The following is a 24057-nucleotide window of genomic DNA, read 5'->3' as shown; positions in this document are numbered from 1 at the left end:
CCGCTGCACCACCGGGCCAGCCCCAGACTTCATCCTTTTTATGACTGAGTAGTAGTCCATTGTGTATATATACTATTTCTTTCTTTGTTCATCTGTTGATGGGCACTTAGATTGTTTCCAAGTCTTAGCTATTGTGCTAATGCTGCAATGAATATATTATTGCAAATACCTTTTTGAATTAGTGTTTTTGTGTCCTTTGGATAAATATCCAGAAATAGAATAGCTGCATCATATGATAGTTCTATTATTAATTTTTTGAGGAATCTCTGTACTGATTTCTCTGTTGCTTTTCCCAGTTTACATTCCCACCAACAGTGTATGAGGGTGCCCTTTTCTCACATCCTCTCCAAACTTGTTATTTCTTGTCGTTTTAATAATAGCCATTCTGCCGGGTGTGAGGTGACACCTAACTATGGTTTTGATTTGTGTTTCCCTAGTAATTAGTGACATTGAACATATTTTCAGGTTCCTGTTGGCCATCTGTATGTTTTCTTTAGAAAAATGTCTGTTCAGATCTTCTGCACATTTTTTAAATTGGGTGGTTTGCTTTTTTTGTTGTTGAGTTGTATGAGTTCTTTATATATTTTGGTTATTAACCTCTTATCAGATATATGATTTGCAAATATCATCTTCCAATTGGTAGGTTGTGTTCTCATTTTGTTGATGGTTTCCTTTACTGTGCAGAAGCTCTTTAGTTTGATGTAGCCCTATTTGTTTATTTTTTCTTTTGTTTTCCTTGCCTGAGGAGACATATTCAAAAAGAGACTGCTAAGACCTAAGCCAAAGGCCACACTGCCTATGATTTTTTCTAGGAGTTTTAGGGTTTCAGGTCTTACATTCAAGTCTTTAATCCATTTTGGGTTAATTTTTGTGTATGGTATAACATAGTGGTCTAATTTCATTCTTTTGCATGTGGCTGTCCAATTTTCCTAACAAAATTTATTGAAGAGACTTTCCTTTCTCCATTGTATGTTCTTCACTCCTTTTCAAAAATTAGCTGACCATAGATGTGTGGGTGTTTTTCTGGGCTCTCAATTCTGCTTTAGAAAGATTTCTATAACTCTTTTCTGGTGTATTTGTGAAGGTACAGAAGAGTGGATGCAGTAACCCTGGTAGGAGGTAATGGTGTCTTAAACCAGAGAGATGGAAGGGGAGAGAAGTGAGCAGAATGATGATAGAATCACTATGAAATCATGATGGGTTGAATGGTAGGCAGTGAGAAAGAGAAAAAGTATCAAGGACAATTCCAATTTTTTTGTATGGTCTCCATTCATTTGTTCAAAAATGTTACTGAAATTTTTAAGAATAGTTGAAAACCAGAATGATGCAATTGTGAAGAGTTCTGGTTAGGAAAAAAATGTGACTGAGATATCTGTAACATAGTCATGGAGATAGATACATGAGTGAAACTCTGAAAAGAAGTTTAGATTGAAGTATAGGTTTAAGAGTTGTTGCCATAAAGATTGTATGTAGTGATGGAAATGGATGAGATCTCCTAGGGAGAATGAAATGAATCTGGACCAGGCTCTGGAGACCCAGACATTTAGTTAGAAAAGTGCCCAGCAAAGGAGATTGAGTAATGGTGACCAAAGAAGCAGATAAACAGCCAGGAGCATGAGATGTCACAAATATCACAAGATGATGGAAATCAAGATGAGACTGGTTAACTCATCTAATGTTTCTTAATGGTAAAAAATATGTGAACTGGTAAATATCTATTTGATTTAATAACGTGGAGGTCTTCGGGAGGAGCAAAAGTCAAACTGGAGTGAGTTGATGGATAAGGAGGAAGTGAGAAGTTGAAGCAACGAAAGTAAACAATTCTTTGGAAAAACTCTTTCACTCTTAGAAACTATGCTGGGTTCCTTTGTTTGTTTTGTTTTCTGAGGAAGATTTTCCCTGAGCTAACATCTATTGCCAATCTTCCTCTTTTTGCTGAAGAAGATTGCTTTGAGCCAACATCCGTTGCCAATCTTCCTTTCACACGAGAGCTGCCATGACTGCATGGCTACTGACAGACGAGTGGTGTAGGTCCGCCTGGGAACGGAACCTGGGCCACTGAAGCAGAGGCCACCAAAGTCAACCACTAGGCCACCTGGGCTGCCCCCAAATTATGCTGTTTTAACACTTACTTTTCAGTAAATCTCTTCTTGACTTGAAACACTTTTGTTTCATCATTTTAGTGACTTAATCTTACTTTTCATTTTAATTACTGGTATAGTTCCTTCAGCAAAAGTAAGTGCCTAAGCATAGGATTGCATATTTGATTTCTTTGAATCTTCCACTGTATTTACAGTAAGTGTAGATTCTCCATAAGAGTGAATGAATGAATGATTGAAAGAATAAATAGTGAATGCAGGAAGAACCAAAGAGAAAGAGAAATATTAACAAAGCTGATATGAGAGATGCCTTGTCTCTTTTTATAGGACTAGTTTTAGATTTTAACATTTCTGAGGCTTCCTTGTAGTGATTGTAAGGAATTGCTCAAAAAATTTACAACAGCGCAAATACAATCTATTGAATAAGTTTCTTGGAGACCTCATTTTGTACCTCGATTAGCATCTACCAGACTGTCCTGATATTGGAGTGAAAACTACCATCTCTATGGCCAGGATATGGACTCACCTTAACCTTATAATTCTAACATCTAGACCCTCCAATGTAGCCTCTATTGAGATGCAGGAAAATCACCTCTGTAGTCAGGAAAGAGTTATTCCTTGTGCCTTTAGGTGATCTCCACCTGATGAATGCAGATGGATCTACCCTAAGCCAACCTCCTGTTACCATGTCTTCTCTTTTAACTACAGCCTGTTGTAGCGGAACACAGCTTTCAATGGTCAGTGCACACATATGTAATCTCTATCATCACATGCTTACCCTCGAATTTCATTTCTCATAACTCAGCACAAAATATCTTCCTGTATTACTTTAAGAATGTTTCTATTTATCTATTCTTTTTATACTGTAAACTTAACATATAACTCTATCTGCATATCTACAGTTCATGAGTGTTGCTGAAATATAGCATAATGGCTGGACATATAATTAAATATTCCAATACACACAGTTTTGACCTTGTTTGTCTTACATCAAATGCAAATTTTGTATCTTTGGATTAAAATGAAAGTTGATGGGCTATGCATAGAAACATTAAACAATGCTTTGGGAATCTGGAATTGGTTTTTGACTGCCACTAACAATCTTTATAATTTGGGGCAAGTAAATTATTGACTCTAGCCACAGTATCCTTATAAAATCAAGGAGTTAAACCACATTAACTTTACAGTCTGTTCAGCACCTTGAATTGTTTATTGTTAAATCAAATGAAAATATTCATATTTCCAATGGGCAAGAGGTTATGATATTTGAAATTAATAAAATGACAAAAACGACATTAATAAAATGAAAATAATTGACAGTAGCTCTTTTTTAGATCTTAGCAATTTGTATGTTTCATCTCACATTATATTTTGTGCTTTGTTGACTTTTTTCTATTTAAAAATCAATTTTATATCTTTGTAAGGATGAGTAACTTTAAAGCTGGTGGCCCATCTGTTTTCTCTTTGTTAGCAGACTTTTTGAGGCTACTCTGAGTTTATAAAGAAAATGATTTGCTTTGATAAAGCAGCTTTTCAAAAGAAAAAAGTAGCCTTAGAATTTCTTTTTACACTCTATAGCAAGTGTTTTGTAACACACATAAACTCATCCTAAGTAGCAAAAGAATGGTTCATTATTTGAAAAATTGCTATTATTAAATAAACCTCTTATCTCTAAGACTTGACTCTTGACAGGTGAAAGAATGTATATCTGATGTTCCACACTTCTTTTAAAAATTGGTTCTAACTTGTAGGTAATCATATCCTGACCATAACTTTCCATCCCAGAATTCATTCCCTGCCGTGTCTTGTTCTTATTTATACTATATGAAAACATTTCAGAAAATCAGATGGTAGATAAAAATGAGTATTACTTCATCACTAATCACAAACCATTCTGCATACCTTGTTTTTCCATACACTTGTTTGTAATATTCTTTTGATGTTGTAAATTCTTTGAAGGACTTTTAAATAATAGTATGTCACCAAACCATCAAGCATAAAATATGTTTTGTTATTTGCCACGTTACTGTTCCATATATGTCCCCTGAATTTTCGTAATGGACATTTGGTCTACCTTAAATTGTGCATGTTACTGAAGGAAAATAGAGCCAAAGCTAATACAAAATGGCTATTTTGGTTAAAATGGCTAAAAATCACATTTGAAATACGTCTTGAATAATTCTTTTCTAAATCTGGGTATAACTAAACCAAAATACTTAAATTCAAAGAATGAAAGAATATTGAGAAAAATGGATCAGTGAATCCAGGGAGACACTCAAGTGATCTGGTCTCCTTGGGCTAATAGTTCTTTCATGCTGCCTGCTTTGACAATTATTCTGCTGGCAGGTGGGTAGTGAGGTACATTATTTGTCTATATCCAGCCTCCCTTTATTTCAACATCATTCTTATCTATTTACCTATTACCCATACCTTCTGGGTACCTCCACTCCCCATGATTCCTTTTAAACCCTTTTCTTCAGGAATAATTTGATAACGTGAGTCATATGAAGGTTTAAATGACTAATAACTTGTAATGTTATACTTCACATTACTTGGAAGAAATTTCTTCATGGAGCCTGGGTATATTTTGTGTAATAAACTAAATCCAGAGTTAATAAGCCAAAAATGTTTAATAAGCCTAAAGGAATTGACACAAAAGTAAAATTTTAGTATCAAGAAAACAATTGGGGAAATGTATTTAATTTTTTGATGGATGAAGAGACAGGATAGTTTGTAGAATTTGGAATTCAAAGACCTTATGTTACTACCTGAGTCATCTTGAGTAAGCCAGTCATTAAGAGCCTCAGTTTTCCATCTGTAAAATGGAAGTGAGGCATTGGGAACCAATTTTAATGCACATTTACAAGGGTAAATTAGGATAGTTTATGTGAATGCAATATATAACATGTAAAGTATCCAATACAGGAGATGCTATGATATTTGTTATTTGTAGTACCCTCCAAATTATCCCATGTATTTAATTATGTAATGTCTTTATTCAGCGAGTCAAACTTATTCCTAAAAGTGACTTGCCTTACATCATACCGATGTAGAACAACAAATGAGCAATGTAAAATGGCTGTGTTTTCGTTTCACTTCCATTTTTGTGTGAACTCATAGATTAGGTAAATAACGTCTTACTTTGAGAAGTCTCCCAGCAGAGCTTGTAGGGTAGAATTACTTATAAAATAGAATCATTTAAGCAAGGAATTTAGGGCCTACATTATTTAATCATGTTAATAAGTACTAGAAAGCGAGGGGAATAAATAGGCTAGATTCTTAATCAATTATATACACACACATGCATATATAATATATAGGCTCATAATATATTTGCTCATTTATTGGATACAAGAAATTTCAATCTTATAAAGCTAGAGTAATTGGCTGTAAAGCCTTTGAATTATTCACACAAAAGACATTATGAAAATATAAGGATTTTTGTGATTATTTTTTGAATATTTCATTCATTCAGGAAACATTGCACCATCTAATATGTGCTAGATGTTGGGCATCTGGTGTCTAGACAAGAGGCTCCTTTTGCACGTTGTTGCTATAGTAAACCACAACAATTGCCCATTGTTATACATTCCTGTGTAAACACAGAAAAAATTTCCTACTCATTCCCCTTAGGCATATAAATTTAACTTAAACTCTCCTTTAGAAATCACACTTTTCTGGAATATCACTTGTGGGGAATTGTACTTTCTTAGGTTTCTTCTGAATTGAGTCCTCAGTCATATACCTTTATTGTTATTATAAGCAGTAATTGAAATTCTCATTTAAATCACCTTTTAACTGAGAATTACTTACAACACACACACTTTTTAATTTTAAAGACTACTCAGTATTGTTCCTCAGGATTTAGTTCTGTTCAGAGTTCATTTAGTCTAGTTGTAAACAGAACAGTCAAGCATATGCCTAGTGGCTTATGGGAAAACTGTTGTATGCTTTCACTTTTTTCCTGAGGAGAGGAAGACGACATGGCCTCTCTCTCGGGAACTCGCCTTTAGCTGACCTTATTATCATTCACCTTGCTTATCTTGTACCTGTCCTCTAACCCTAGTTGAATTCTAAATGCCCACCAGAAGGATTTAGTATACCCTAAAGAATTTAGGAGTGAGGTTGAGCCAGAAGAAGTAATTTAACTCCAGACAATTTCCTCTTGGTAATTTGTGCAATCTGAAAAAATGGATCTTGCCTGCCAGAACCTTTGAATGTTTCTTTTGGGTTATTACTTGAACTTAATACACGGCTTCCTGCTTGCAAAGCAGCAACAGCTTCTGTATACCCTCTCTCTGTGGTAGAGTGTTTCTTAGACCGTTAACAAAACTCTTCTTTATCACTGAAAACAGATTCCACATCTAAGGATACAAACAGATGCAGCAATATGCCAAAACCTTCCACAGAGAAATGGCCTGGTATTTATAACTGCTTTAGAAATCATATTCCTCATGATGACAGAAAAAGGACAGTCTGTTATTTTTAATAAATGGGGTTTGAGTTTATACTGACACTTCACTGGTTGTCATTGAGAAAGAGGCACATTTTGGGTCTACCAATTAACTTCACACCAACATATTAGGTAGCAAAAAATCAAAAGGAGCATTTGCTTTTTAAGCAGTTCGTGACACTCCATTAACATTCCTCCACTCCCCATGTGTGGAGGAAAAGTTATTTTTTAAGACCTTTGTTAGAGCACTGGGTGAAGTGCCACCCAGTTAAACAGATTTGATCCCTCATGCTTCTTTGGTTAGTCTGAATGAAGAAATTTTTGGATTTTATGCACCATACTGTATATGTTTTTCATCGCTCCTGTTGAGCAAGATTCATGTTTATAAATACTTCTAATGTTTATTAGTGCATTGCGTTGCTTTAGTAAATGAGCTAATATTTTGAAAATTAATAATTGTAAGGGCCCAAAAGAGTGGCTGGCATATAGTAACCATTATATGTGTTTATAAAATAAAATAAAAATTATAAAAGCTTAAGTTTTCTCTCCTCATGGCTGTACATGATTTTTAAAATAGATAGCAGTTTATGTATGCGGCTTTTATTTTTGGAGAGGTACTGCATTGGTCACTTTTATCTGTCTGATTTGGGAAACCATTATAGTTTAGGCCAGTGATTCTGAACTGGAGGCAACTTTACCCTGCAAGGGATGTTTGGAAATGTCTGGAGACATTTTTGGTTGTTATAACTGGGCACAGGTGCTATTGGCATTTATAGGTAGAGGCAAGGGATGCTGCTAAGCATCCTGCAATGCACAGGGCAACCCCCACAACAAGAAACTGTTTAATCACAAATGAAATGGTGCTGAGGTTCAGAAGCCCCTGGCTAAGAGCTTGAGTTCTGAAATCCAAATGTTGGAGCTCCAATTCACATTTTGCTATCCACTAACCCTGGAATCCTCGTAAGTACTTAAATGTAAGGGTGTCAGTGTCGTCATCACTAAAATATGTATAATAAAATCCTCTAATAGGAATGGAAAGTAATACGTGAAACACAGCACATATTTTGGCACATTGTAAATATTCACTAAGTCTTTGCTATTATTATAAATAAAATCTGAGATAAAGAGACATGTCTGCCTTCTAGTCGTTTTTCTAAAATTCTAAAATTACACAACATATGCTCTCTTGAGTTTAGCATATTCAAGAATCCCTTCTCGCCCTAGATCTTTTCACTATCAGGTGTCAGATAGACACTAGGTCCTGAAAGCACTCATAACCATCTTTTTGCATTTTTGTTGTTGTTATACCTTAATTTTATTTTGTTTTGTCCAAGAGTCAAGGCTTGCTTTACATTTTATAAAGGCAAATAAAGCTTTTTCAATAGCATAAATCTACTATTGTCTTTCCTTTGACATAATTTTAGATTACTTTATACAACTCTAAATTCTCTGATAGGCTCCTGGTTGGGTTAATTATGGACTTCATGAAAACTACATTAGAGACTAGCGTGATGGAGTTCTACAAGGAAAGGTCTTTTTTGCCTCCTCCAATTGTAGATTCCATAGATGGTACAGCATTTGTTTGGGACGCTATAGAACCTATCCTCTAAAAGTAGGACAGGAGAGGTTCCTTTAAGATGTGCGCTTCAACAGGAAGGGGCTGTGTACAGAAGGCTTCCATTTAATTCTTCTCTAAAATGTGTCACAAGGCTAATTTAAACTTTCTTTAAGAGAATTTACAAAGATCCATATTGAAAGAGTGTTAAAGAGACCCTTAGGATGGTCTCCAGGGCTAACTGGATGGAAGGAAAATAACAGTGAAGATCAAGTTTAGATTGAAAACACAACAAGGAAACTGAATATACACCATTATTTAAAGGTGTTGAAAAGTACTCTCGCTTGTATTTTAGAAGAAAATATCCTCACACTTGGGGCAAAAAAAGATTTGTAAGCAAAATTTAAAAAAAATAGACACAATCTAGGTTATATTGGGATTAAATGACAACAAAAAAATTTAAGGCGGTTATTAATATACACTTAAACATATGGTGAAGAAAACGGAAATACTTACATTTAAGACTTATTTGTAGATTTTATCTCATTCAGTGAGTAATAATATTTGTACATGCATTTATTCAAAGCACTTTTCATGTATGTCATCATATTTAACAGTAAACATATTTAACAGTATTTAATAGGGATGGCTTCTTGACATCACAGTGTTGAAAGTTTCTATTATTATGCCTTCAGATTTATGTATTGATGTACTTTTAATAAATTAATATATGTATTGCAGAGTTTGTTCTTTCGGTTATTATACTGCCTCAACTCTTGCCTTCATTGTTTAGTTTCTGCACTAATGAAGTGAACAACTCAATTAATCTTCAGGTTACTAGTCCAGTGTTAGATGGGTCACAGTCATTTGTTGTGTCTATATTTTAAGTAATATGTTGCTACTACTACTAAAGCACCAAAATTTAGTCTTTTTATAAATTAGAGAAGATTCTGACCATTCTTTTTGCTCTGAATCGAAAATGTTTGCATAAATGGAAGATAGAGGAGCTGACTTAAAGTTATTTTAATGGGAGTATTTTCATAGCCCTGGTTTTGCCCAAAGAGGCGTGTCTCTATATGTCATGTGAACACGTGGGGAAAACAGATTGAGATGACTGCTCTACACTAACTCCCTTTCGATTCGTGTTCTACAATATTGACAAAACGTATTTATAGAGATTTTTTCAGTTGCCTTGATATCTAATGCGATAGATATCATGTCATATTGCTGTGGTGGTTGTGAAGTCTTCATTTTTCCTCTGGGTATATGTTGTAGTTACATAATATTTCTTGTTTCTTTATTGGAAAGGTACAACTAAGGAGGAGTAGAGGTAGCAAGACTTCTCTGGAAAGTTGACACGTCTCTTGGGAAAAGTCATTCCCCACTGCTTTCAAGAAAGGGAGCAAAACATACATGTCCAGTGTTTGATAGTTTAAGATCTAGGCAATATCTCAATCTCTATATATAGATCAAAGTCATCAACTTATCAACGAGAGAAAATGTCAGGGCAATAACATTGCGTATTAGATAGGCTGTGTCAGTAAGGCAAGCAACCATGGTAGTAGATTATTCTCTGGACTGTATAAATATTAAGGCATCACTAGATGCCAGGCACTCCAAGGAGCGGTGGATTCAGCATCAAACAAGACAGGCAAAGTCTCCGCCCCTATGAAGTTTATATTTTATTGGCTTGGATGTGGGAATGGGTAGGGGTCAAAGTGTCTATTCTGGAAAATAAAATATACAGTATTCTGCACTGCATAGCTTACTTGCTTGATCTTGAGTTCTCATTGGCAGGAAACCATGAACTTATTCAGGAGGCGTGTTTCTCAGTGTGAATTATCCAAGAGTTACTACTTAACTTTTCTTGCTACGAGAACTCTGACCAATGATAATACTGGCTCACTTTAACGTAATTTTATATTTATCTCTTATTTTACTTCAATTTAAATCATAATGTTAATATTTTCAGTAATCTTTATGAATTTTGTTACAAAGCTATTTAACATTAGCCCTTTTTCTAATATAATACCATTTTTTTTCTAGCTAGCTATTTGCAATTGTTTCAACTATTTCTATTCCTTTAGGAACAATTCTAGTTGTAAAACAATACCATTTTTTGTTAAGTGGAGAACATTTGCAGAAAAATGTATTTTAAAATAAAATAATCAATCATAGGCTAAGTTCTAATCTACTTAAGAAATGATCATATGAAGCTGTTGCCTAGAAATGTTTTTGACAACAATCAGTATAATTCACAAAAAAAGAAAAACTTCAGAAAAAAATTATGAAACTCATTAATCAGTGATTGAAATATTGCTCCCTTCCCCCATTAATTCTATCATCATGTCATTCTGCCTTAATGAAAATTAGGCTGTGTATATTGGCATGATTACTGTGTTTCTATTTTGTATCAGTTATGAGACTTTTTTTAAAGTAATAAACCCCCTAAAATCAGGATGGATCTTACAATCAATCCTTTCAACCAAGTTGCGGTTGTAACGGAATTTACATTGCTATACGTGTGTGGATTTTATCCTAGCTTCATATTCTCCTTTCTTCCACTGAGTTATGTGTAATGTTGGTACTGCATGTGTTGATTTACCATTTAAGAATATTTTCAAAAAGTTTTACTATGATTTGGTATTATAACAAAAGTTATTTTGTATACAGAAAGCCAAGGAAAGAAAGAAACAGGGTATAACTTTGATATTAGTGAAAAAAAAATCTGTAATTGGATTGCCTTCAATTCCCTACTCTCTTCCAAAGGAAAAACCAAATGCTTTATGAAATCTAAAGAGGCAACATACCTACATGTAAATAAAGCTGTATCATTGAGATAAATGCAAAAGGACTGGCTATCAAACTTAAGAAAGGAAACTGAAGATAGAAGAAATTGCCAAGAGAGGCTGGTGTGACTGATTAACGGGTGACATAGATCATAATAAGGAAATGGAGTGTGGTTTTTGTTTGTTTGTTTTTAATTAGCATAGTGTGTTTTTTGTTTATTTTTACTTTCTTAGTGGTATGTAAAATAATAATGTGTTTAAAGTCAGTTATCTTGGATTCAGTGAAATGCAGACTATATGCTCCAGCAAAGAAATGAGAGAAAAAAAATTTTAGGGAAATAAAATACTGATTTTATTATAATCGTCACACTTGACTGATTAATCGCTAAATTTGCCATCCATTCATTCTCTACAAAGAACTCTAAGGATAAGTAATAAAATAGCTGTTTGACAACTAAATTGTCTACAAACTAACATAATTACATGAGTTTGGGGAAATTTAATTCCAGTTTTGAGAAAGATGTGGCTAGTCATATGCACTGAAAATTCCCTTTAGAGATATGATCCCAAGAGATTCAGAAGGAATTAACCTCAATTAGCAGCATGATGAAGAAATTATTTATTTCCCCTTGGGCCAGGGCAACTAAATACAAATATATATGACCAAAGTATATTTTTATATTTTGAATCAAGAGAATCTTTCCTTTGTCTAAATATGTTCCAAAACATGTAGAATAAAATATATATTCTAAGTGTAGAATTTTAGAACTGGAAGGGAATTGAATGAATTTTGAGTTTCTTGAAGATTTAATTTTTATCTTCTGTTTTTTTAATCATCTCTTTCAATAGGGACAGAAACTGAAGCCCAGAAAAATTAATTTTTTCATCCAATGTCACACAGTTCAATAGCACAGGCAAGATCAGAGTCTTTGGCTCAAGGTTCAATGTTCGTTTCATTAAGCCAAATTGTCCCATAATATATTAAATGCATAAATAGCATAATGAATGTAGTGGATGCTGTGCTGTGCTTCCTGTGTCTCCCTCCCTCCACCCAAAACACACACACACATTTCACAACTAAAGCCTTCATGTTCCCAGTTGCTGCAAACATTGGCAGCTGACAGCCGTCAAGTAAGTCCTCTCCGAGAATTTCACTCTCCAAAAAATAAAAAAGCCCGTTCACTCAAGGTTACAACCCTCTTCCCGGCAGCTGCCAATGTCCAGTACCTTGTTGATGCAAGAGTGCAAGGCTCCCAACCACTTGCCAACTTGGGGACAACTGTGAAGAGTCATCTCAGCGTCAGATCTCCCTGTGTGACCATCTGAGACTGTTTCATTGCGTAGTTTTGACTTCTCTCTCTGCCAGAACCTGCTCTTTTCGTTCCTCCACAGGCATTGGCTTGAGAATGCTCTCCAATAAACTTTTTGTTTATAGTCTGGGATATTTGTCTTAGAGTCTGTTTTGGGAAACCAAACTACAACAACAAATGTAAAATTGCTCGAATATTCTGGAGCAAGTTACTTTGCTTTTTAAAGTCGAGTTGGAAGTGTTCAAAGTGGTTTAACTGCTAAAGGGTGAAATGAACATCTATCAAGGTAATTTCCAGGTCTATTTGTCACTTTATTTTGTGACTTTAAATATTATTATTGTTGCTGTCATCAAAATAACTATGTTCCAGGCATAACATTGGATATTTTACACACAGTAGTTCATCTAATCTTAACAATAATCCTGTATGTAGATACAGCTATGAATATAAATCTTCCTTTCACAGATGAGGAAATTGGAGACTTAGTAAGGGTAAGTAGTTTGCCATGGTCACTTAGCTGGAAAGTGTCTGATTCTGGTTAATTCTCCTATTAGACTTTAAGCTGCCTGAAGAGAGGAGCCAGTTCTTTTATGAACAGCACTATTTCCCATCATGTAAGGCAGCACCTTGTCCTCAGTAGGGGTCAATAAATATTTATCAGATGAATAAATGAATCCAGGTGTGTCTGACCCCAAATCTTTGCCATGAGTCCCTGTGCTATCCACTCTCCCATATACACCCTGAGCCCAGGACTTAATGGTGAAAATCACAAACACTTTAAAAGGAAGAGTAGAAAGTCTAAGATGTCAAAAGCAAACTATGCCAAGCAAATAGGAATGGATGATGTAAATATGCATTTTTCTTTAAAAATTGAGTGAGATCCTTCATTTTGTTTCTTTTTAAGGTAGATCCGCATTACCTTTTAGGAGTCAGATGTTATACCAGAGAAGGTGCACTGAGGCTGCCTGTGGGGTTGTTATTTGATCCCTTTCAATAGATCTTTATTAAAACCTATACTTAATTTAATGTGATATTCCAAGAGGGTTGATGATCACATAAAGAAAATGATGAATGTCTCCCTAAAGTTAATGTTAAAGTAATAGAAATGAAGCCTCTACCCACCTCCTCTACTTTCCTAGGCAGCATGTACAGAAATAGAAGTGAAAAAGAAACATTACCATTGTTAATTATCATGATCAATTTACAAATGTCTCTTTTGTCCTGAAACACATTTTTTCTCAGAATATTTCACAAATAGCACCCAAGATGTGTAACATTTGGATGCAGCTATTAAGTGTAGTGTTGATTTAAGAATCTGTCAGTAACCAATTCAACACTTAGGTAAACATTTTATAGAAGTCACAGAAATGAAGAGAAAATAAAAGCTCATATTTCTAAGTAGGTACAAATACCTCGAGTGAGGGAAAAGAGCCAAGAGGAAATAAGCCGGAAAAGTTCTTGAACAATAAAAATTGAATCAAACTAATATGTTCCTTTACCCAAGAAAGTTCCTGAAATATCTTTTGTAAGTCATACAATGCTTCCTTTATACACCAGGTGAGCAGTGTGACTATCCCTATTCCCGATCTGTGGAAGAGTTAAAATGGCAATTAGAAGTAATGGAGAGGGTCAGCTATCAGTAAGCACATAATAAAAACTAGAATGGCACTTTGTTACAAACATCAAGACAATTTGAAAAAAAAGAAAGAAAAGGCATGGTCAACAAAATATCTGAGTTTGAAATCACTGAGTATAAGGACACCTCACAGATATCACCTCATAGACCTTGGTTTTACAGAAAACTGAGGAGATTCATCTCAGTAATGATAATTGAAGCATCCATTTAATTTATAGTATTGTTCTGCATGTAATTTATTTTAGAAAAATGTGATACATTTTAGAAATATCACCATGGGAATACTGGGAGGCAGAATGAGCTAGTAGCTAATTGAGCAGACTGTCTACCCTACACTATCTGTGGGGTCCAAACTCACTGTGCTTCACTTTCCAGTCTGTATAATGGGAGTAATAGAAGCTACCTCAAAAGACTCTTGTGAGGGTGAAATGTATAAAGGCATTAGAAGACTACTTGGAACATCGTACACACTCTATACATATTATATATTATTATCTCAAGCAGATAAAGTTTACTCAGCAAATCTTTATTAAATGCTTAATACGTGCCAGAGAATGAGGTCAGGGGGCTAGTGTGGATGGATGAGAAGTGGATGACTTGAGGTTGCATTTTTGCCCAACATCAGCAAGGGCTTGATTTTAAGGGGTGTGAGGAAAAGAGAGACAGCAAAGATAATTTCCAGGTGTTGGCTTGACAGGGATGCCACTTATTGAGAAGGAGGCTATTTGAGGAAGAATAGGTTTCAGGGTCAAAATTGTTTTTTGGTTTTGTTTTATGTCAAATTAGTGATATTAATCGAAGTGGTGATAGCTGGATAAGGGAATTGGGGCTCAAAGTACAGATCAGTTGGAGAAATGGTTTTCTAGGAAACAATGAAAAGACGGGTATCTAAAATTTGCTCCGTTTAGATGTCGAGTACACAGAAATTGTCCTTGGTTCCTTCAGAGCATTTTGTATCAGCCTACTGCCATGTAGTAGGCTCTCTTCTCTCTTTTCTTCTACTCTCTTCTCTCTTACCTCCTTCTCTTCTCTTTTCTCCTCCTTCTTTATAGCAGCAATAAAGCCTTTGTTTTTTTTCACCAGAACAATAAGCCAGCTAGTCAGTTTCTATCTCAATGTATTTTTCTAAACCAAAAGAGTGCTCTTTTCAGGAGAAATTCTGTTGCCAGCTTGTAATTTTTGCTTCCTCCATAGCATGATTCAATGAGCTATGTCTTGTTTCTATTAATAAAGTATAACTTCTTGTGAGAAAGAAGATGGCATATACTCGTGGACCTGATTTTGGATAATAAAGCACATCCAAAAGTCTAAATGAAACACACACTGAAGTTTCTTCTGAGTGCTTTCTTGTTCTCCTTAGGTCATTTTAGTGACTGTTTTTAGTTCCTTAAATTTCTAGGTTACCGCTTTGCTGATACAAATCGCGATATGGATAATTCTAAAACTTTCTGGGCATATACTTAACTAAATACAGCATATTAAATTCAACAAAAAATTAATAGCCTCATAGATGGATCTTCACTACCTTTTAAAATAAATTCTCAGATAACATTGTAGAATTCAAATTTTGGAAATTAGATAAATTTCAGAATGACTTTTAGTTTAATGCCAAAAAAAAAAGAGCTATTAAGCCATGAAAAGACATGAAGGAAACTTAAATGCATATTACTAAGTGAAAGACACCAATGGGAAAATACGACATTGCATCATTTCAACTGTACGACATTCTGGACTAGGCAAAACTATGGAGACAGTTAAATGATCAGTGGTTGCCAGGGGTGGGAGGAGGAGTGGAGAGATATACAGGCAGAGCACAGGGGATTTTTAGGGCAGTGAAAATACACTGTGTGATATTATAATAATGGACAAATGCCATTATAAATTTGTTCAAACCTGTAGAATATACAACTCCAAGAGTGAACCCTAAGGTAAACTACAGACTTTGAGTGATTATGATGTATCAATGTAGGGTCATACTTGCTAAAAAATGTACCATTCTGGTGAGTGACGTTGATAACAGGGGAGGCTATGCACGCATAGGGGCAGAGGGTATATGAGAAATCTCTGTACTTTCCTCTCAATTTTGTTGTAAACCTAAAACTTCTCTAAAAAAAAGTCTTTTAAAAAATGCCCTTTAGAGTAAATTATCCGTTTAACCACTATTTCTTGTAGTGTTGCACTGGGAAATTTACTCTCATGAATTCTATTGGTTTTTTTTTAAGCCTCATTGGAAATTTAGGATTTTGCACGCAAATGTGAAACACTACTCTATATTTCATGTATGCTATGGGTGTATTTTTTAAAGACATCTTTTCTTTCTGTGTCCTTGCCGTAGGCTACATATCGAAATCGAATTGTGACCCAAAGTCTCAGCACAAGGGACAGAAAAGCAATGCATACTCCCACCGAGGACCGTTTTAGATACTCAGCAGCTGACCAGACAAGCCCTTACAAAAGCAAGGCCTGCCAACTATCAAGTCTATGTTTAAGTAATTTCTTGAAGGACAAGGAACTAGCAGAAGTTATCAAACACTCAAGAGGAACTTACGAAACCCTCACATCTGAGGTCACCCAGAACTTCCGGCCCACTGTAGGGCAGAACTCTCTGAAGCCAACAGCTAAGACCGAAGGGCTCGCCACATTCTCAGAGAAACCAAAGGACCAAGCTGCTGTGGCCCGACAGCATTCAACCTTTACAGGCAGGTTCGGACAGCCACCTAGAGGGCCAATCTCTTTACACATGTACAGCAGGAAGAACGTTTTTCTCCATCACAATTTACACACCACTGAGCTGCAGACTCTAGGCCAGCAGGATGGGTAATTAAATCACCTATTCCTGTCTCTAGGTAGGATAAAGATGGTTAGTGTTTCTCGTGCATAGCTCATATTCAAATTGTCATGTACTTATATTACTTTCATTTTTAGTTATAAACAAAGAATTGTGCACTTTTTGTTAGAATGAAGGTTCAAGCATGTTAACTGAATTAGGTTTAATAGCCTTCAAGACTATATTATATAGATGTATAATAAATGGGACCATCTTGCTGGTTTATATAGTCCATACTTTATCTTTTATCTTGATTGGTCACTGATATGCATTGAAGTTTCAGAAGGTAATATCAGATAGCACTCTGTTCACTTAATGGTGTCACTGTGAAAATAGATGTGAGGAATAAATAGATGAAGAAATCGTAAAGAATCTTAAATTACGTAGTTAATAGAAGGAGAAGAGAAGAGGGATTTTAAAGTCTTATATTTGGTGGTGTGTTTATTTGGAGAATGAAGCTTGCTTGCATGTAAGCTAGAGATGCATCTGTCTCTCTATTACATACATTCAAGCTTATCTTGCCATACCATGAAGGGGGAAAAGGCTATTTCTTTTATCCTCTAAATGTTTAGTTCATACTAGTTCACAAAGGATTTCAGACTGAGTAATTGCTAGCCAAATAGAGAATGACAGCTCTGATCTTTGAAAAATTTTGCTTTTAGTTATTGCTATTGGTGTTGAAGTACTATGACATAACACAGTGAGGTGGTAAAGTTGGCTGAATTTTGTCAAATGATGCATAAAACACGACATGCTATGCTCTTTGAGTCACTATCATGGCAACATCGGCATATTTTTAATAATTTGAGGGATGGAGCATTCTAAGAAAATTACTTTACTTCACTTTCCTTGTATTGTTAAATTTTTCACTTTTTTATGTATGTCCAATTTTGCTCTATATACGTCAACCCATATGGATGACTCTACATGATGAGTTGAGGAACAGAAAGTCAGTTTCCTGGTAGCCCAGTATACACTATTCTAACTATTCCATCTTCTAGGGTTAGAAGAAAAGGTAAAACATATGTGAACTCTCAATTTGCTCTTAGAAATAAATCTCTAACAGGAATATTTAAAGCTCATTTGATGCAAATATTTCTCTTTAACAAACAAGGCTTAACATGTTTCACACTTAAATGCACATGCGATAGATCAATACACCTAAATAAAATAACTCCTTTATGTTTAATTAATAACAGTTGTATGTAGCTATAGAAATAAACAAACAATAAATAAATAAATATATTTTCAAATGATCAGGAGGGATCAGGGCCCCATTTTTCTTATATAAAGAAAAAAGCTAGTAACTGTATCCACATTAGGCATAATCCATGCACAGTGAAATTGTCACACCTACTGCATGAACTGCTGCCCTTGCATTCTCTGACCGACTCTATCAGCATGTACAAATGAAAAGAATAAAGGGAAACTGAGATAGCAGCTTTAGCATGGCATCTGACTAACCTGCTTAAATTAAAGCTACGTGTGAAATGCATCTCCTAATACAAAAATGGATTTGAGCTCTATGCTTTGGCGAAAAGCCATTAGATCTGCCCACCTCCAGCTTTAACTATTAAACTTTGACCAATTTGCAAACTTTGGTTGGAACTGGTAAGAGTAAAGAGTCTAGTGAATATGTTGTACTTGTAATTTTTGTTTTCCAAAGGAAGACACATGTGCATCAAGACAAATGTTTGCCAAATGTTTTCTTTCTTTGCCTGTTTGTAATGCTGCCAAAAGAGAACAATACACACTGCAAATTGCTCGGCTTAATGAGACTGCTGTCTACAATTCCCACTATACTTTAAAAGCTATAATATTCATGCAGCTACACACTTTGGGCTGGGCAATATTTACAAAATGGTAGAAAAAAGATGATGATTAATTGTGGAATTCAGCTTCATTTGTCCTGAAAGTTGGTGTGTGTTGCTAGAGTATTTGAAGTTTGTAAATAAATTAGCATGAGAAAATAATCAAGGATTTTTTCCCAGGATATGGAAGAGCTATGTATCACAAATAATGTTTTTGATTTGGACTTTTGGAGTTTATAGTTTTGTTTTCCTAGAAGATAGACTTTTGAATTATACTTTGTAAAAAAAAATCTATTTAAGAAAATCTGTCATTTAATAGACATTTTAAGAGATGTTTTAAACACTAGTATTTTCTTGAAAAATCTTTTTTAAAGCTGAAGCATTCAAAAAGAAAACCTGGATTAAACAGTTCAATTTTAAAAGGAGGGGTATTTTTTGGAAATATCATCTTAAAGCTGTTTTGTATCAGTATTTTCAGCATTGTTATAATATTATTTGTAATACTAAGTGTAACTCAGGCCTGGAGAAGGTGTAAGCCCCATGCTAATGTACATCAGTTACTGTAAACAGGGGTCCTCTGCAAGTTACTCTTGTGTATATGTAGTAACTCATAACAACGGCATGTGGGCATTCTTTCAGCAAATTGATTTCTTTGTACTAAAATCTCTAGTTTTCTAAGACAGTTCCATGTATAAAAGTGATTTATACATTTCTCCAAGGCGGTACATATCCAAAGACCTGACTCCAGGGGGAAAAAGTGCTTGTTGTTCTGATGGAAGCCGTCGTCTCCTCTCTCCCTCCCTCTTTCTTCTGTGCATGTGTATGTGTAGCTGAGCCTAAGTAACCCTGTAAAACTTCTGCTGCAGATGGTCTCTTCTGAATCTAGAAAGTGTTTTAAGGGGCACTTAAGAAAAGATACTCCTTAAAGAAGAGCTGTTTCCACCTGAAATAAACTGTTCCCATTTTTATAATTATTCAAACATGCAACTGTGTTTCTGTGAACTCAGTGATTTTTTTTTCAAATAATTTTATATGCTAACAGAGTCACGGCAAAACTATGAATTATCTCTCAAACTATTTTTGCTTCTTTGGGGCACCATAGTCTTTGTGCAAATCACACTGTGAAACTGTTGCTGCACCGCTAACAGTGTGAACCTACCAGAGTCGATATGCTCAGGGCAAGAACCTAGAGCCACATGTTATTCAAGCGCTTTTAGTTATTTATTCATTGAGATATAAATAAAAGAGCAAGCCTCTAGTCGATATTACACATTTGTAGACATGCCCATACATACCTAACTTAAAATGTTTACAAAGATTTTCATGATTAATCTGAGTTTATGACCTGTGTTTTATAGTTTATATTGCCCAAGATTTAATCGTAGCCCATTGTCATTATTTCCTGAGTGTTATTGAATTCAAAGGAATTCATTGCATTCAAAGGAAATGTCACATATTTTTTGTTTTCTTTTCCTTGTGTGTTTAATAGAGATAATACCTCCCTAATTTGTTAATATTTTCTTTTTAAATTATCATATATTTAAGGACCACGTCTCCAGGATAAATCAACATGTTCCACTAGTCCTCCCAAGGACTTTCTTAGTTGTTGATGGAACAGTAGGAGCAGCTTATTGAATGGCGAATGCTATTTCTCCAAATTCATTATCCACATTCAGTATCACCTTTCTCATTATCAAGAAGTGGTAGTAACCCATTACATTGGGTAACTTGGACTAATCGGTATAATCTTATTCATCCCACTTTTTCACTTTCAGAATTTTCCATTCTGAATACCTACAGAGGTAGGAAGTGCTTCGAAAAGTTCCTTATAACACCACTGAGCCACGTGCAGATCAAAGTGGATAAAGAAAGGGGGATAACTGTGAAGGTGCTGTCTTGGTTGCCGTCCATATGACTGAATCACATTCCCCATTGCCTGAGGCCTTTCCCTCAGTGATATATCTGTTTAAATGCAGCACTGATTCATTTCTGCTAGGATTTTTTTTTTTTATTTTTTTAAGGAAGATTAGCCCTGAACCAACATCTGCCAATCTTCCCCTTTTTTCCTAGGAAGACTGGCCCTGAGCTAACATCCATGCCCATCTTCTTCCACTTTTTCTTATATGTGGGACACCTACCACAGCATGGTTTGCCACGTGGTGCCATGTCCGCACCCGGGATCCAAACCGGCAAACCACCGGGCCGCAGAAGTGGAACATGCACACTTAACTGCTGCGCCACCAGGCCGGCCCCTCTACTAGGATTTTGATTGCATTCTGGGACTTCACTCTACTGAGGCATTATTATCAGGTCTTTTCATGTATTTTAATTTTTTTTGTACAAAAGATAGTTCAGTCACACATTGATATTCTTTGAGAATTTACTGCTCCTGCAATTCAAACATCTTTTTTTGTTCTTTTCCCATGTGCTGACTTTGTCATGCTATATCTAAACACGAGGCAGAGATGACAGAAAATATAAACTAATTTGAGTTCTTACAAAAAAGCTAAATTACACCATAGTATAAAAGCAAACAGCCAACTACCAACCAACCAACCAAAACAGCCCACTTCTCCAGTACACATTATCATGGCCAAATTTTTCTTTTTTAAATCTTAATCTGTGCCAAGTTCTTTCACAAATAGTTGGAACCACAAATATATCCGCGAATTATTTATTTACTATAAGTTTGATCTGGCTCACAAGCTAGATGCAGTTCCAAGTAGTGCCTCCCCCCCCACACACACACAAAAAAAAGTCAAAGAGATCATTTTCTAGGTGTGTTATCGACGGAAAAGAATGAAGGCAGTCTACCCTATTTTAGAGCTGGAAATTTCCTGCAAAAATTGTGACATAATAAAAATTCTTAATTAATACAGAGTAGTTTGTTCCGTTTGAGTAAGTAATCTAGAATGTGGGATATCATGGTTCTTTCTAAAGAACATTCAGTACATCCCCACTAACTTCACCAGTTTAATCTAACACACATACTTTTTCTTCCTGAACATAAAATTCAAGAAAAGGAGCCTTCTACTTCTTCTTATCCTTTCCAAACCTTACTTCATTGCTTTACTTCATTACTTGCTTGCTTACTATAGCAAAAACAATCGACTGTATGGCTCCAGCAATAGATATGTATTTCCCACAGTTCTGGAAGCAGGGAAGTCCAGCATCAAGGTGCTGGCTGATTCAGTTCCTGGTTTGCAGACAGCTGTGTCCTTCTTGCTGTGGTCTCACATGGCAGAGAGTAAACAAGCTGTGGTCTGCTCCTCTTCTTATAAGGTCACTAATCCCATCATGGGGCCCTCCTCACGACCTCATCTAAACTTAGTTACTTCCCAAAAGCCTCGCCTCCAAATACCATGATGTTGGGGTGAGGGCCTCAACATAGGAATTTGGGAGGACACAAACATCCAGTCTATAGCATTCGTTTTCAGCTTACAACAACCTTGTATGTTTGCAATTGTTTCATTCATTTCATAGATGAGATTAGAAAAGTTAGGTAGTTTTCCAAGGACAGGACATGCATAACTAGATGGGATTCCACAGCCTTGATCTTTCCATTTATACTCTGCTTACCTCCAGGGTAAACTCTCTCCCAAAGAGGCGGAGCGATGCCGCAATGTGTGCTGCCTCAATCTCCTTTACTCTTCAATTCCCTTGATATTGCTGGGGAGAAAATCGGAGCAATGATCTACTTTAGCAAACAGAATACCACTCATTCAAAAACATTTTTAGAACAATTATTGATGTTTATATCAACAAATACAGAGTCCTGAGAGGAAAGCTCTATTGTATTTCAAGGTTACCCACTAGAAAATCTGACATCCTAATTTCATTTCCTTGAAGCCATTTGGGAAAAATACTGAGAAATAATTTCATGTTATATTTTTAAAAATACGTGGTCAATGAAGTGTCTAATATAGGGAAATCATCCAGTAGATGAAAAAATAGCCTAGTTATCAGATTACTTTACTTCTTTTCTTCATTTTCTGAGGATGTTGAAGTAGACATCATTGAATTTGATATGTTTGTTTTGCCTTATGTACATTTAAAAAACTAAATCTTTACAAAATTAGCTTAGCTATTTCGATCTAGGGACAAAAATTACAGCTGATTTAAAGTTTCTTAAATATTTAGAAGGAGTTGAAATTAAATGGGAAATACAAATTTGTCCCAAATTTTTAACTAAAATACACTTTACTTTGTGGTTAATTATATATACCTGAATAATATCTGAATAAAGTATAATCCTACTTTGAATGGTCTCTTCAAAAATCTTGTTTTCAGGAAGGCAAGAGAATTTGAGTATTAACTTAGCCAGACCCTATTTTTACGGGGGAAAAACTATTTGATGTATTCTAATATATGTGGGTCTAAGATTATTAACATTTATAACAATATTTTCTATTCTCTAAAACTAAAAAATTAATGAGAAAGACAATAAATAGCAAATTACTCTGGAAGTTACAATTTTAGTATTATCGAATGCCATAGTGGAATTTCTTTTGTGGCTCTTGATTTTCCAATAAGGACACTGATTTTTTTTAATGGAAATTTCACCATTTGACTAATATTCTGAGGAAAAATTGATACACTTAAGCATGGCGATTAGAAAAAATATGCATAATTCCTCTGCAAAATAAATTGTAAAACAACAAATATGTTGTGTGGTACCTGACTGCTTTCATTATGGCATTAATTTATTCTGAACCTGTCTTGGTGATAGGTTGGTTCACACATGTATTCACACTGGGCATAAAGCAATATGATTTATTTCTGGGTTCTTGAGAGTTGTGATGATTGGAAAAAGGAAAATCAGCCATTTATTTCATCAGCCAGTTGACATGACTTCTATTTCCACTTCCTTTGCCACTAGGCTTTTCTTAATTTTTGATGGAACAGTAATGAAGTGCAATATCCCAGGGACCATTAGGGGACTATGCTGCTATCATTTCATTTCAATACATGGGAGGAATCTTTTCATTCTGGGCTATACTCTTTATCTCCATTTTCTACAACTGGTCATAATATATCTTAAAATGTTTTGATTTTATTATTTACAAAATCCTGTTCACTGTTTCTGTGTTCTGTAAAAACACAAAAAATACAAAATTCTTCTAAATTATGTCTCTGTCTCTGTCTGTCTGTCTGTCTGTCTGTCTCTCTCTGTCTCTCACACACACACACACACACACACTTTGAGCTTCCTCAAATGGCTGGAAGATGGATGATTCAGAACAGCTATTCCAGCATTTGAAACAGTGCATGACTATGCATCCGTTTGGCATCCATACAAGCCAATAGGGAAGAACATACATTTAAATTGCTATTGCAATAACTTGAAAGCATACCCAAACATTTTATGTTTAAACTCTTCAGGTGTTCTCTATAGCCTCACAATTCAGAGTAAATGGTGCTCCTCTGTTGTGTGCTTTTATATCATGTGATTTCAAAAGGTGAAATGAACTAATATGATGTATTTTAGAATTTATTTGTAACATGACCTTACGGTTTAAGACTCAGCCCATTTTCCTGACTACAGGAAGAGCTTTACTTTGATTCTGAACTCTATTT

General features: G+C 35.2%; 1 protein-coding gene across 2 annotated transcripts in view; it reads left to right on the top strand.

Annotated features, from left to right (window-relative positions):
- The window catches only part of CCSER1 (coiled-coil serine rich protein 1), a 1207616-nt gene extending 1188162 nt beyond the window's left edge, over positions 1–19454 (top strand). For both annotated transcript variants that reach the window (XM_070614289.1, XM_070614290.1), the window contains one exon: positions 16178–19454. In XM_070614289.1, the coding sequence (XP_070470390.1) occupies positions 16178–16663 (486 nt within the window). In that variant the 3' untranslated portion in view covers positions 16664–19454. The remainder of the gene's footprint in view (positions 1–16177) is intronic.
- Positions 19455–24057: the final 4603 nt, after the last annotated feature.

The sequence above is a fragment of the Equus przewalskii genome, chromosome 3, assembly GCF_037783145.1.
Source record: "Equus przewalskii isolate Varuska chromosome 3, EquPr2, whole genome shotgun sequence".
Lineage (NCBI taxonomy): Eukaryota > Metazoa > Chordata > Mammalia > Perissodactyla > Equidae > Equus > Equus przewalskii.
Note: the sequence above shows the minus strand (reverse complement) of the source record. Positions and strands in the feature narration are given on the sequence as shown.